Raw genomic sequence first — 15,021 nt, 5'->3', positions numbered from 1 at the left:
TGTTCCTCATATGTTAACCCTCTCACTCCCGGAATCATTCTAGTGAATCTTCTCTGTACCCTCTCCAACGTCAGCACATCCTTTCTTAAATAAGGAGACCAAAACTGCCCACAGTACTCCAAGTGAGGTCTCACCAGTGCCTTATAGAGCCTCAACATCACATCCCTGCTCCTATACTCTATTCCTCCAGAAAAGAATGAAAACATTGCATTCGCCTTCTTCACTACTGACTCAACCTGGAGGTTAACCTTAAGGGTATCCTGTACGAGGACTCCCAAGTCCTGTTGCATCTCAGAACTTTGAATTCTTTCCCCATTTAAGTAATAGTTCTGCTCGTTTATTTTTTCTGCCAAAGTGCATAGCCATACACTTTCCAACATTGTACTTCATTTGCCACTTCTCTGCCCATTTTTCCAACCTATCCAAGTCTCTCTGCAGACTCTCCATTTCCTCAGCACGACCGACCCCTCCACCTACCTTCGTATCGTCAGCAAACTTAGCCACAAAGCCATCTATTCCGTAATCCAAATCGTTGATGTACAATGTAAAAAGAAGCGGCCCCAACACTGATCCCTGTGGAACACCACTGGTAACCGGCAGCCAACCAGAATAGGATCCCTTTATTCCCACTCTCTGTTTCCTGGCAATCAGCCAACGCTCTATCCACGTATGTAACTTTCCCGTAATTCCATGGGCTCTTATCTTGTTAAGTAGCCTCATGTGTGGCACCTTGTCAAAGGCCTTCTGAAAATCCAAACATACAACATCCACTGCATCTCCCTTGTCTAGCCTACTGGTAATTTCTTCAAAAAATTGTAATAGGTTTGTCAGGCAGCATTTTCCTTTAAGGAATCCATGCTGAATTCTGCCTATCTTGTCATATGCCTCCAGGTACTCTGTAACCTCATCCTTGACAATCGACTCCAACAACTTCCCAACCACTGATGTCAAGCTAACAGGTCTATAATTTCCTTTTTGCTTCCTTGCCCCCTTCTTAAATAGCGGAGTGACATTTGCAATCTTCCAGTCCTCTGGAACCATGCCAGAATCTATCGACTTTTGAAAGATCATCGCTAATGCCTCCGTAATCTCCACAGCTACTTCCTTCAGAACACGAGGGTGCATTCCATCTGGTCCAGGAGATTTATCTACCTTTAGCCTATTCAGCTTCCTGAGTACTTTCTCTGTCGTAATTGTGACTGCGCACACTTCTCTTCCCTGCCACCCTTGAGTGTCCGGTATACTGCTGATGTCTTCCTCAGTGAAGACTGATGCAAAATACTCGTTCAGTTCCTTTGCCATCTCCTTATCTCCCATTACAATTTCTCCAGCATCATTTTCTATCGGTCCTATATCTACTCTCACCTGTCTTTTACTCTTTATATACCTGAAAAAGCTTTTAGTATCCTCTTTGCTAGCTTCCTTTCATAGTTCATCTTTTCTCTTTTAATGACATTCTTGGTTTCCTTTTGTAAGGTTTTAAAAACTTCCCAATGCTCTGTCTTCCCACTAATTTTTGCTTCCTTGTATGCCCTCTCCTTTGCTTCAACTTTGACTTCTCTTGTCAACCATGGTTGCATCCTTTTTCCACGCGAAAATTTCTTCTTCTTTGGAATATACCTGTCTTGCACATTCCTCATTTCTCGCATAAACTTCAGCCACTGCTGCTCTGCTGTCTTTCCCGCCAGTGTCCCTTTCCAGTCAACTTTGGCCAGTCCTCTCTCATGCCACTGTAATTTCCTTTACTCCACTGAAATACCGACACATCAGATTTCGGCTTCTCTTTTTCTAATTTCACAGTGAACTCAATCATGTTATGATCACTGCCTCCTAAGGGTTCCTTCACCTCAATCTCTCTAATCACTTCTGGTTCATTACACAATACCCAATCCAGTACAGCCGATCCCCTAGTGGGCTCAACAACAAGTCCTCATTTGTTGTAAAATCCTGGAAAGCCATTCTGACAAATACAACAAGCTGAGCTGTTTGCATTACGTCCAGGGATTCATCGAACTACAGTGAAAAATATTCACAGAGTGACAAGTCCTTTAACACTTGTTGATCCACGTCCTCTGACCGTGACCCTACCCTCCTTGTCACTGTTGCAGGGCTAAGCGGTATATTATGTATTGCGGTTGTGATGTCGCTTTTGTTTTTAAAGTCATTAAAAACAGTCTCTGCGGTAATGACCATTGCTTCCTTGAATAAATTGCCATCTGTTAAAGGCTTCTTGTGTTTAGCCAAAAGGTGACTTACACGAAATGATGCTTCAATAGCAGCCTGTTTTGTGAAAAACGATTGCTGGGCCTTCAACCCCAATTTCAGCCCCTCAACTTTCCTGGCACGAATTGCGCTCTTTGAGGGGTAGGTGTCTTTAAATTTCTGGTGGCTGGTGTTGCGGTGCCGCTCCAGATTCCCTCTTTTAGACAGTGCTTATGTTTGGTGGCACAACATACATACACACTTGTCTTTCATCAAGGTAAATAGAAATTCCTCTTCCCATTCTGGATGGAAGTTGTACGTTTTCGCCTTCTTTCATGGAGCCTCCGCCATGCTAGCTAGCTACCTTGCAGGATATCACAAGTGAGTGCCCTATATTGATGTTTGCGACAGTTTCTACTCTTATCTAACCTAATTGGTCACTTTGATGCAACACAAGCTACGCTGAAAATGCGGTGCATGGCGGGGGAGCTACACACATGCGCACTGTGCAGAAAGAACCGAACTAAAACCCCACAACCCGGAAACAATCTCTCTTTACAAATAGTTTTAAATAGCGAAAATATTGCTATATTACCATTATCCGAATTAGTATTACTTATTTTTATAATGCTCACATTACAACAGTATTTGTGTATTTATTTTTCATTTTTTTCGGGATCGACTGGGAAAGTCTCAAAGATCGACCAGTTGATCGCGATCGACGGGTTGGCGACCCTTACAGTAGGGAAATTCTAGGCAGTTTCTAGAGTAGGTTACACGGTTGACACAACATTGTGGACCGAATGGCCTATAATGTGCTGTAAGTCTCTGTTTTATGTTTGGCCAATTATGTGCAGGGCCAGATTGAAAAGGTTAGGTTGTCAGGGTTGGAGGCAAGCTCGCAGCTCAGTGCAGTACTGGACTGAGGCTGTGGCCTGCATTTAGCAGGCTCCGGGATTGGCTGCAGTGATGACTGGCTTCCACTTTGGACTCAATCTCATGAAATTTAGTTTTGACTTTTATTCGTTCTCTTTTTATTGTTTGCACGATTTGTTCTTTATTTGCACATTGAATGTTCAACAGTCTTTTTTAAGGGATTCTATTGGTTTTCATTTTTTTTTGTGGCTGCCTATAATGAGACGAATTTCAAGGTATTACATATTATATGTACTCTGATAACAACAGAATCTGGAACTTTGATCAGGGATTAGACAACACACTGGATCCCTCATTGTTGACTGATTATGGCAGATGATGATCTAGCTGCCGCTTTTCATGTGGGCGATCTGTTAGTTTCTGTGCAAGGAAGGGAGGTGGGTGGGTTGGGGTTTGAGAGTTTTGTTTCTATTTATTTTTCATGTGGGGGAAAGGTTGATGTCTTTTCTTTCTACAACTCCCATGGAGTTTCTGTATTTCATAGCTATCTAGAGAACCTAGAGAAGACAAATATCAGAGTTGTATTTTACATGCACACTTTGACAATGAAATGAACGTTTGAACTTTTTAGATCCAGAGATCTGGGAGACTGTATACACAATTGGCATGCCACAGAAGACAGAGGGTAGGAGTGGAGCAGTGTTATTCTGACTGGAAGTTTGTGACTACTGGAGTTCCACGTGGATCAATATTGTGACCTCTTTTGTTTGTGATGTAGATAAATGGTTGGGATAAAAGGTAGGTGGACTGATTAGAAGTTTAAGTAAGATGGATAGGGTGGATAGCGAAGAAAGTTGTTAAAGGATATAGCAGAGTATAGATCATTCAGAAATATAGAACATAGAATAGTACAGCACAGTACAGGCCCTTCCTCTCCAATGTTGTGCCGACCCTCAATCCCTGCCTCCCATATAACCCTCCACCTTAAATTCTTCCATATACCTGTCCAGTAGTCTCTTAAACTTCACTAGTGTATCTGCCTCCACCACTGACTCAGGCAGTGCATTCCACGCACCAACCACTCTCTGAGTAAAAAACCTTCCTCTAATATCCCCCATGAACTTCCCACCCCTTACCTTAAAGCCATGTCCTCTTGTATTGAGCAGTGGTGCCCTGGGGAAGAGGTGCTGGCTATCCACTCTATCTATTCCTCTTATAATCCTGTACACCTCTATCATGTCTCCTCTCATCCTCCTTCTCTCCAAAGAGTAAAGCCCTAGCTCCCTTAATCTCTGATCATAATGCATACTCTCTAAACCAGGCAGCATCCTGGTAAATCTCCTCTGTACCCTTTCCAATGCTTCCACATCCTTCCTATAGTGAGGCGACCAGAACTGGACACTGTACTCCAAGTGTGGCCTAACCAGAGTTTTATAGAGCTGCATCATTACATCGCGACTCTTAAACTCTATCCCTCAACTTCTGAAAGCTATCATCCCATAAGCTTTCTTAACTACCCTATCCATCTGTGAGGCAACTTTCAGGGATCAATGGACATGTACCCCCAGATCCCTCTGCTCCTCCACACTACCAAGTATCCTGCCATTTACTTTGTACTCTGCCTTGGAGTTTGTCCGTCCAAAATGTACCACCTCACACTTCTCTGGGTTGAACTCCACCTGCCACTTCTCAGCCCACTTCTGCATCCTATCAATGTCTCTCTGCAATCTTTGACAATCCTCTACACTATCTACAACACCACCAACCTTTGTGTCATCTGCAAACTTGCCAACCCACCCTTCTACCCCGACATCCAGGTCGTTAATAAAAATCACGAAAAGTAGAGGTCCCAGAACAGATCCTTGAGGGACACCACTAGTCACAATCCTCCAATCTGAATGTACTTCCTCCACCACCACCTCCTGCCTTCTGCAGGCAAGCCAATTCTGAATCCACCTAGCTAAACTTCCCTGGATCCCATGCCTTCTGACTTTCTGAATAAGCCCACTGTGTAGAACCTTGTCAAATGCCTTACTAAAATCCATATAGATCACATCCACTGCACCACCCTCATCTATATGCCTGGTCACCTCCTCAAAGAACTCTATCAGGCTTGTTAGACACGATCTGCCCTTCACAAAGCCATGCTAACTGTCCCTGATCAGACCATAATTCTCTAAATGCCCAGAGATCCTATCTCTAAGAATCCTTTCCAACAGCTTTCCCACCACAGACGTAAGGCTCACTGGTCTATAATTACGCGGACTATCCCTACTACCTTTTTTGAACAAGGGGACAACATTCACCTCCCTCCAATCCTCCGGTACCATTCCCGTGGACAACGAGGACATAAAGATCCTAGCCAGAGGCTCAGCAATATCTTCCCTCGCCTCATGGAGCAGCCTGGGGAATATTCTGTCAGGCCCCAGAGACCTATCCATCCTAATGTATTTTAACAACTCCAACACCTCCTCTCCCTTGATATCAACATGCTCCAGAACATCAACGTCACGCATATTGTCCTCACCATCATCAAGTTCCCTCTCATTGGTGAATACCAAAGAGAAGTATTCATTGAGGACCTTGCTCACTTCCACAGCCTCCAGGCACATCTTCCCACCTTTATCTCTAATCGGTCCTACCTTCACTCCTGTCATCCTCTTGTTCTTCACATAATTGAAGAATGCCTTGGGGTTTTCCTTTACCCTATTCGCCGAGACCTTCTCATGCCCCCTTCTTGCTCTTCTCAGCCCCTTCTTAAGCTCCTTTCTTGCTTCCCTATATTCCTCAATAGACCCATCTGATCCCTGCTTCCTAATCCTCATGTATGCTGCCTTCTTCCACCTGACTAGATTTTCCACCTCACTTGTCACCCATGGTTCCTTCACCCTACCATTCTTTATCTTTCTCACCGGGACAAATTTATCCCTAACATCCCGCAAGAAATCCCTAAACATCGACCACATGACCATAGTACATTTCCCTGCAAAAACATCATCCCAATTCACACCCACTGACTCAGCCTGTAAATTAACCTTCTGGGAGTCTTGCATGAGCATTGACGAGGATTATGCTGTGCTGTACTTCCTACAGGACAGATATGCACGGTGGTAGATTATTTCTATATTACCAAAGCATAGAAAATCAACGCAGAGCAGAAAGGTTTCTCTGGAACTGTTTACAACATACGCCATTGTTTCAGTACTGCGTGCATTTCTTGTCAAACTGTAGGAAAGATGGAATTGCATTGCGAAGGGTGCAGAGGAAATTAATGAGGGTGTTGGGAGTTCAGAGCTGAAGGAAGGTTTAAAAATTGTACATAAAAAACCCTGGTCACACCCCACTTGGAGTACTGTGTTCAGTTCTGGTCACCTCACTACAGGAAGAATATGGATACTATAGAGAGAGTGCAGAGGAGATTTACAAGGATATTTCCTGAATTGGAGGGCCACCTTATGAGGATAAGTTGAGTGAACTTGGCCTTTTTTCCTTGGAGCAATGAAGGATGAGAGGTGACCTGACAGAGGTGTATAAGATGATGTGTGGATTGTGTGGATAGCCAGAGGCTTTTCCCAGGGCTGAAATTGCTAATACAAGGGGGCATAGTTTTAAGGTGTTTGGAAATAGGTACCGAGGAGATATCAAATTTTTCACACAGAGAGTGGTTGGTGCATAGAATGCACTGCCAGCGGCAGTGGTGGAAGCTGATACAATAGGGTCTTTTAAGAGCCTCTTGGATAGGTACATGGAGCTTAGAAAAATAAAAGGTAGTCTCTGGAGTAGGTGACATGGCCAGTACAATATTGTGGGCCAAAGGGCCTGTAATATGCTGTAACTTTCTATGTTCTATGTATCAGTGATGGGGTCAGAATACTCGGAACCAGAAAGAGATGAAAATCCCTGTCACATTAAAGCAATACTTGGATGGGTTCTCAAATAGTCGTTACCTGCAGGTCTTAAAGTGCAGTATATATTTGGTTGAGTAAATGCTTTTCATTTGGCAGGATATGATGGATAAACTCTGATAATAGCAGTAACTGATTCCAATAACCTGGTCCAGTTCTTGGAGACCTTGGGGTACTGAGGAGCAGCTCCTTGCCTAGTGACTAGAGACCTGAAGAGGCACGTTTTAAATCCTTGGTGTCTGCATTTCTGAAATTGGCGTTTACTACCACTTTACTTGCAATGAATCTAAGGTCCATCTAAGGTCCTTGCTGATTCCTACCCCAATGAGCGTGAAGCAGAGACCTTAACTTCAGATTGAAGCAAAATTTATTTCCCCTACCCTTGATTTTCTTCTTCTGTGGCCTGGGTGCTTTGGTGGTGAAAGCTGCCAAAGTTCCCAATTTCTCGAGAAGTAGCATCTGAGAATACAATATAAATATATTACTTTTATTATAAAATCATAAAAGATGTATAACACGATTTAGAATAATTTAGAAAGGACTACGCAATCTCATTCCAGATTGGTACAATTCCAGATTCCCACAATGGGGGGGGGGGGGAGGAGAACCAGAGGACGAAACAAGACTCGGCGGTAAATTGGGACTGACAACAAGCACATCCTTGGATCCCTACTCTCCAAACTTACTCCTTCCCGTCGCCCCCTCCCACACTTTCACACCGACCTCACCCTACCCGTCGAGTTTCGCAAACGCCGAGCCGCAGAAACGACGCCGCCATTGTCCGAGAGCGGAACCAAACGCCTTAGGTTCGGTGCACGAAGGATGGAGGGAAGCAAAGTAGTGGTGCACAGCGCCGGCCTGTCGAGCCGACGGCGCATGCTCTTGGGGGAACGTGGGTCGGGGGTCATGTTGTTCGGTTGTTGTGGTGCCGCGCTTTTCTTTAGTCGCGGCGCTCGAGTCCTGGGGTTAAGTCTGGGACATTGCGGGTGAGAGGGTCCGAGAGACATGGAGGGTGAAAGGGGCCGGGGAACTCGAGGGATGGAGGGAGGGAGGGAGGGAGGGAGGGGGGTTAGAGAGTCCGGGGTATTCAGGCTGTGGGAAGTTGGTGGGTCCGGCGGATTAGGGGCTGGGGTGTTTCGGGGGAGGGGAGTGTGAGGTGGCTGGAGAACTCGGGGTGGGTGAAAGGGGCTGGGAGACTTGGGGAAATGAGAGACTCGGTGGGTGATGTGGGTTGGGAGGTGAGGTCTTATACTGCTGTACTCTTAAGCTATCTTCCTATCCTCTTCCCTTCCCTCCTCGCCTGCCCTCTTCCTCTTTTTTTCCCACTTTTGGAATAATTTTGACTAATTACTTCTTAATTTCTTTGCAGGGAACCTTTTGTTTATGACTGTACAGCTGAAACAAGGTGTGTTTACATTTTAATTCACTAAACTCACTTTGAACTCTTATGAGAAGCTGGGTAGCTGTGCTAGAAATAATGGAAATTTCAGAGCACCAAGTGTTGGCCTTGTACTTTGCAGGTGCAGCCTCTTGTGATCTCTGCCTGCTCTTTCATTATCTTTGCAATATTTTTACTGTGAATCAAATGGGTGTTCTTGCGTGAATGAAATCACTGGTGAAAAGTACTGGTAGATATGAAGCAGCCTCTTTATTCAACAAAAGAAGGTACAGCAGGCATCGTCTGGAGATGCTTTCAGTTGAAATGTCTGTCTATGCCGAGCATTATTCACATTTTATGTGCTGAAGGATAAAGAACATTTAGGACAATTCAAACAAATGAAAGGGTTATCACGCGAGGAACATTTGATGACTCTGGGTCTGTACTCAGTGGAATTTAGAGGATGAAGGGAGGAGATCTCATTGAAACCTTTAGAGTATTGAAAGGCTTAGAGAGAGTTGATGTGGAAAGGATGTTTCCCATGATGGGTGAGTCAAGGACAAGAAGGCACAGCCTCAGGATAGAGGGGTGTCCATTTTAGCCAGACAGTGGTGAATTTGTTACCACAGGCAGCTGTGGAGGCCAGCTTGTTGGGTGTATTTAAGGCAGAGATTGATAGGTTCTTATATTATTCTCCGTATCTTCCACCACCTCCAACGGGATCCCACCACTAAGCACGTCTTTCCCTCCCCCCCCCCCCCCCCCATCCCGCCCCACCGATCTCCCTCCTGGCACTTATCCTTGAAAGCGGAACAAGTGCTACACATGCCCTTACACTTCCTCCCTAACCACCATTCAGGGCCCCAGACAGTCCTTCCAGGTGAGGCGACACTTCACCTGTGAGTCGGCTGGGGTGATATACTGTGTCCGGTGCTCCTGACGTGGCCTGTATATTGGCGAGACCCGATGCAGACTGGGAGATCGTTTCGCTGAACACCTACGCTCTGTCCGCCAGAGAAAGCAGGATCTCCCAGTGGCCACACATTTTAATTCCACATCCCATTCCCATTCTGACATGTCTATCCACGGCCTCCTCTACTGTAAAGATGAAACCACACTCAGTTTGGAGGAACAACACCTTATATTCTGTCTGGGTAGCCTCCAACCTGATGGCATGAACATTGACTTCTCTAACTTCTGTTAATGCTCCTCCTCCCCCTTGTACCCCATCCCTTATTTATTTATATACACACATTCTTTTTCTCTCTCTGCTTTTTTTCCCTCTGTCCCTCTCACTATACCCCTTGCCCATCTGGGTTTTTCCCCCTCCCCCTTTTCTTTCTCCCTGGGCCTCCTGTCGCATGATCTTCTCATATCCCCTTTGCCAATCACCTGTCCAGCTCTTGGCTCCATCCCTCCCCCTCCTGTCTTCTCCTATCATTTTGGATCTCCCCCTCCCCCTCCCACTTTCAAATCTCTTACTAGCTTTTCTTTCAGTTAGTCCTGACGAAGGGTCTCGGCCCGAAATGTCAACTGTACCTCTTCCTAGAGATGCTGCCTGGCCTGCTGCATTCACCAGCAACTGTGATGTGTGTTGCTTGATAGGTTCTTGATTGGACATGGCATCAAAGGTTATGGGGAGAAAGGCAAGAAATGGGGTTGAGGAGTTGGAAAGAAGGATCTGCCATGATTGAATGACAAAGCAGACTTGATGGGCCAAATAGCCTAATTCTGCTCCTATGTCTTATGGTCAAATCCATATTTACAATCTTCCCACCATCGCACCCAGAACAAGTATTAATCACTGTCACATCCATGCAGTGGAATGTGGATTGGAATCATACATGTGCAGGCATCGGTTAAGTGGTGCCTGTTTCCCAGTCTCTGAACCTATTGTTCAGAGCTGCATTAAAATCAAATCAACAATACATATTCAGAAGACTGGTGGCTGGAGTCATTTGCTAAATGTAAATGTACTGAACCCAAAAATCATTCTACAGACCCTCCTCTCCTCTTGGCCCTTCTGGACAGAAGTGAATTTGTACCAGGAAATGACTGCCTAAAGGAGGATCTACTCAAATAGGGCAGCAGAAATGCTGTGACTTGGAACCCCCCCCCCCCAATTATTTTATGTACATCTACATCTTTAAAAAAGGAGGAAGGCAGCAGAAAGGAAATTATAGACCAGTCGGCCTGATCTCAGTGGTTGGAAAGGTGTTGGAGTCATATGTTAAAGATGACGTTATGGAGTACTTGGTAAGATAGGACGTCATCATGGTTTCCTTGAAGGAAAACCCTGCCTGACAAACCTGTTGGAATTCTTTGAGGAGATTACAGGTAGAAGAGATAAAAGGGGATGCAGTGGATGTTGTATATTTGGACTTTCAGAAGGCCTTTGACGAGGTGCCACTCATGAGGCTGCTTACCAAGATAAGAGCCCATGGTATTACAGGAATGTTACTGGCATGGTTAGAACATTGGGCTGATTGGTAGGAGGCAGCGAGTGGGAATAAAAAGATTATTTTCTGGTTGGCTGCCAGTGACTAGTGGTGTTCCGCAGGGTGCGGTGTTGGGACTGCTTTCTATGTTATATATCAATGATTTAGATGATGGAATAGATAGCTTCGTTGCCAGGTTTGCAGATGATACGAAGATTAGTGGAGGGGCAGGTAGTGTTGAGGAAACAGGTATGGTGCTGAAGGACTTAGATTAGGAGAATGGGCAAGAAAGTGGCAAATGAAATACATTGTTGGCAAATGCATGGTCATGCACTTCGGTGGTAGATATAAATGTGCAGATTATTTTCTAAATGGGGAAAAAATCTGAAGATCTGAGATGCAGAGGGACTTGAATCCTTGTGCAGAACACCCTAAAGGTTAACTTTCAGGTAGAGTTGGTGAAGGAGGCAAGTACAATGTTAGCATTCATTTCAAGGGGTCTAGAATACAAGGGCAGGGATGTAATGCTGAGGCTTTATAAGACACTGGTGAGGCCTCACCTTGAGTACTGTGAATAGTTTTGGGCTCCTCATCTAGAAAAAAGTATGTTGGTATTGGAGAAGGTTCAGAGGATGTTCACAAGTATGATTCTGGGAATGAAATGGAACATTTGATAGCTGTGTGTCTGTACTTGCTGGAATTTAGAAGAATGAAGGGGGATCTCATTGAAACCTTTCCACTGTTGAAAGGGAGAGAGAGTAGATGTGGAAAGGATATTTCCCATGGTGGGGGAGTCTCGGACAAGAGGGCACAGCCTCAGGTAGAGGGGCGCCCTTTCAAAACAGATGCGGAGAAATTTCTTCAGCTAGCGGGTGGTGAATTTGTGGAATTTATTACCACAGGCAGTTGTGGAGGCCAGGTCATTGGGTGTATTTTATGGCAGAGCTTGATAGGTTCTTGAACATGACATCAGAGGTTACGGGGAGAAGGCTGGAGAGTGGGGCTGAGGAGGGGAAAAAAGGATCAGCCATGATTGAATGGCGGAGCCAACTTGAATCGGCCAAATGGCCTAATTCTGCTCCTATATCTTATGGTCTTATCTACACTATCATCCCTAATTGCTAACTAAACAGCGAGATTGTTACAAAGATTTGAACATGTGTTTCAAAATGTGTCTTCATTCGTACACTTGTTGGCTGTTTTCCTGTTGGCTGACTGCAGCTTGATCAGATTCCTTGTTTTCACCCCTTTGTTCTCTGGTCCCTTTCCAGGAGCACCAGGAAGGTCACAGGCCCTCTCATCGATGTGCAGGAGGGGTTGGGATGGTTTCTATTTGCAAGGTGCTGGCATCCTCTTCCGAACTGACTCACCCAGCTCATTTGTATTCACTCCCCATTCAGGCTGTGGGTGACTGCTTTCAGATGCTGTGTGCAATCTTGGTCTTCCTTGCTATTGGAGTTGTGGAGCCTGCTGTCTCTGCTTTAACTTAAAACCCTCCCATCTACTTTTCCCAATATCTTTTTTGATATTCAACTAATTATCTGTCTTGGCATTTGCTGTGTATGGTTTTCCATCAGTTATGGTTGGGTCTGGTACGGCCAGCTGTTGTTCATCTCTTAGGTTCTCTGTAATTACATGGATGCTGGGTACACTTGATCCCCACCTACTCGTCTGTGGGAGTCATATGGATTAACTTGAGTCCAGTGTTTCCACTGGCTGCCTCGCTGCGTCTGCACACAGACACAAGTGTCACTTGTTAAGAGTACCCTCTGTGGTCCTATCCATCTGGGAGCAAACACTGCCCTCACTATGACTTGGTCACTCAGCTGTGGGAGGCCTATCTCCTTTCCCTCCGGATGTCTCTGATTAGCAATATGCTGCTATTGTTTTGCTCAGTCCTCCAACACCAAGTTGGTTACAAAGGTCTTTCACACACTGTTGTTCTATACTGGTAAGCCCTAGGCTCACTGCAACCTGTAACTACCCCATAGGGAGTTGCATTATTTGCCCCATCAATGATTCGTAGGGGCTGAGACCCAGTGCGCAGTTTGGGGTTGCTCGTAATCTCATCAGGATTCCTGGTAATACATCAACCCATGTCTTTCCCATCTCAACTCTAGCTTTGGCTAAGGCGCTCTTGTTTGTTTTGTTCATCTTTTATACCATTCCTGAACTTTAAGGGTGGTAGAGTATGTGGAACCATTGTTGAATCCTTAACAGTCGGCACATTTCCTTCATCACTTTCCCTGTGAAATGTGCCCCCTGCTCGGAGTCCATCTGAACTGGGATTCCCCACCTCGGGAGGTTTCCTGAACTAGAATTCATGCAGCAGTGCTAATGGTGCATTCCCTTGCACAAATGCAATGTCCTGCTGCAACCAATGTGTCTGTTTCGTTGAGTAATAAATTGAGCCATGATACTGTGACCATTACAGAGACTTGGATGACTCAGGGGCAGGCATGGTTACTCAGAGTGCCAGGCTTTAGATATTTCAGAATTGGAGGAGCAAATCTAAAGAGAGATAGCAGGTAACTGCAGGAAACATAAAGTTGTGGTGATAGGGGATTTTAATTTTCCACATACAGATTGGGACTCCCATACTGTTGGGGGTCCAGATGGTGTCGAGTTTGTAAAATGTGTTCAGGAAAGTTTTCTAAATCAATATATAGAGGGACCAACTAGAGGGGATGCAATATTGGATCTCCTCTTAGGAAATGAGTTAGGACAAGTGATGGAAGTGTGTGTAGGGGAACACTTTGGTTCCAGTGATAATAACACCATTAGTTTCAACTTGATCATGGACAAGGATAGATCTGGTCCTAGGGTTGAGGTTCTGAACTGGAAGAAGGCCAAATTTGAAGAAATGAGAAAGGATCTAAAAAGCGTGGATTGGGACAGGTTGTTCTCTGGCAAGGATGTGATCAGTAAGTGGGAAGCCTTCAAAGGAGAAATTTTGAGAGTGCAGAGCTTGTATGTTCCTGTCAGGATTAAAGGCAAAGTGAATAGGAATAAGGAACCTTGGTTCTCAAGGGATATTGCAACTCTGATAAAGAAGAAGAGAGAGTTGTATGACATGTATAGGAAGCAGGGAGTAAATAAGGTGCTCGAGGAGTATAAAAAGTGCAAGAAAATACTTAAGAAGGAAAGTAGGAGGGCTAAAAGAAGACATGAGGTGCCTTGGCAGTCAAAGTGAAGGATAATCCAAAGAGCTTTTACAGGTATATTAAGAGTAAAAGGATTGTAAGGGATAAAATTGGTCCTCTTGAAGATCAGAGTGGTTGGCTATGTGCGGAACCAAAAGAAATGGGGGAGATCTTAAATGGTTTTTTTGTGTCTTTATTTACTAAGGAAACTGGCCTGAAGTCTATGGAATTAAGGGAAACAAATAATGAGATCGTGGAAACTGTACAGATTGAAAAGGAGGAAGTGCTTGCTATCTTGAGGCAAATTAAAGTGGATAAATCCCCAGGACCTAACAGGGTATTCCCTCGGACCTTGAAGGAGACTAGTGTTGAAATTGCAGGGGCCCTGGCAGATATATTTAAAATGTCGGTGTCTACGGGTGAGGTGCTGGAGGATTGGAGAATGGCTCATGTTGTTCCGTTGTTTAAAAAAGGATTGAAAAGTAATCCGGGAAATTATAGGCCAGTAAGTTTGATGTCGGTAGTGGGTAAGTTATTGGAGGGAGTACTAAGAGACAGAATCTACAAGCATTTGGATAGACAGGGACTTATTAGGGAGAGTCAACATGGCTTTGTGTGTGGTAGGTCATGTTTGACCAATCTATTGGAGTTTTTCGAGGAGGTTACCAGGAAAGCGGATGAAGGGAAGGCAGTGGACGTTGTCTACATGGACTTCAGTAAGGCCTTTGACAAGGTCCCGCATGGGAGGTTAGTTAGGAAAATTCAGTCGCTAGGTATACATGGAGAGTTGGTAAATTGGATTAGACGTTGGCTCAATGGAAGAAGCCAAAGAGTGGTAGTAGAGAATTGCTTCTCAGAGTGGAGGTCTGTGACTAGTGGTGTGCCACAGGGATCAGTGCTGGGTCCATTGTTATTTGTCATCTATATCAATGATCTGGATGATAACGTGGTAAATTGGATCAGCAAATTTGCTGATGATACAAAGATTGGAGGTGTAGTAGACAGTGAGGAAGGTTTTCAGAGCCTGCAGAGGGACTTGGACGAGCTGGAAAAATGGGCTGAAAAATGGCAGATGGAGT

At 44.8% G+C, this 15,021-nt stretch overlaps 2 protein-coding genes across 5 annotated transcripts in view; one reads left to right on the top strand and one right to left on the bottom strand.

Annotated features, from left to right (window-relative positions):
* Positions 1–7,847, bottom strand: part of ndufv3 (NADH:ubiquinone oxidoreductase subunit V3) — a 41,469-nt gene extending 33,622 nt beyond the window's left edge. The window contains exons 1-2 of one of the 2 annotated variants that reach the window (XM_072259790.1): positions 7,717–7,847; positions 7,364–7,442 (exon numbers count right to left, since the gene is read on the bottom strand). In XM_072259790.1, coding sequence (XP_072115891.1) covers positions 7,364–7,442; positions 7,717–7,761 — 124 coding nt within the window. In that variant the 5' untranslated portion in view covers positions 7,762–7,847. Of the gene's footprint in view, positions 1–7,363; positions 7,443–7,706 lie in introns of both variants that reach the window. The other variant, XM_072259791.1, reaches the window with a different exon arrangement.
* The window catches only part of wdr4 (WD repeat domain 4), a 65,688-nt gene continuing 58,307 nt past the window's right edge, over positions 7,641–15,021 (top strand). For 2 of the 3 annotated variants that reach the window (XR_011886237.1, XM_072259789.1), the window contains exons 1-2: positions 7,641–7,969; positions 8,353–8,388. Coding sequence is in view for 2 of the 3 variants with exons in the window: in XM_072259789.1 (XP_072115890.1) it covers positions 7,806–7,969; positions 8,353–8,388 (200 nt within the window). In the remaining variant the exon portion in view is untranslated. The remainder of the gene's footprint in view (positions 7,970–8,352; positions 8,389–15,021) is intronic. The other variant, XM_072259788.1, reaches the window with a different exon arrangement.

Source organism: Mobula birostris, chromosome 6, assembly GCF_030028105.1.
Source record: "Mobula birostris isolate sMobBir1 chromosome 6, sMobBir1.hap1, whole genome shotgun sequence".
NCBI classification, from domain to species: Eukaryota; Metazoa; Chordata; class Chondrichthyes; order Myliobatiformes; family Myliobatidae; genus Mobula; species Mobula birostris.
This window is presented reverse-complemented; position numbering and strand designations above follow the sequence as displayed.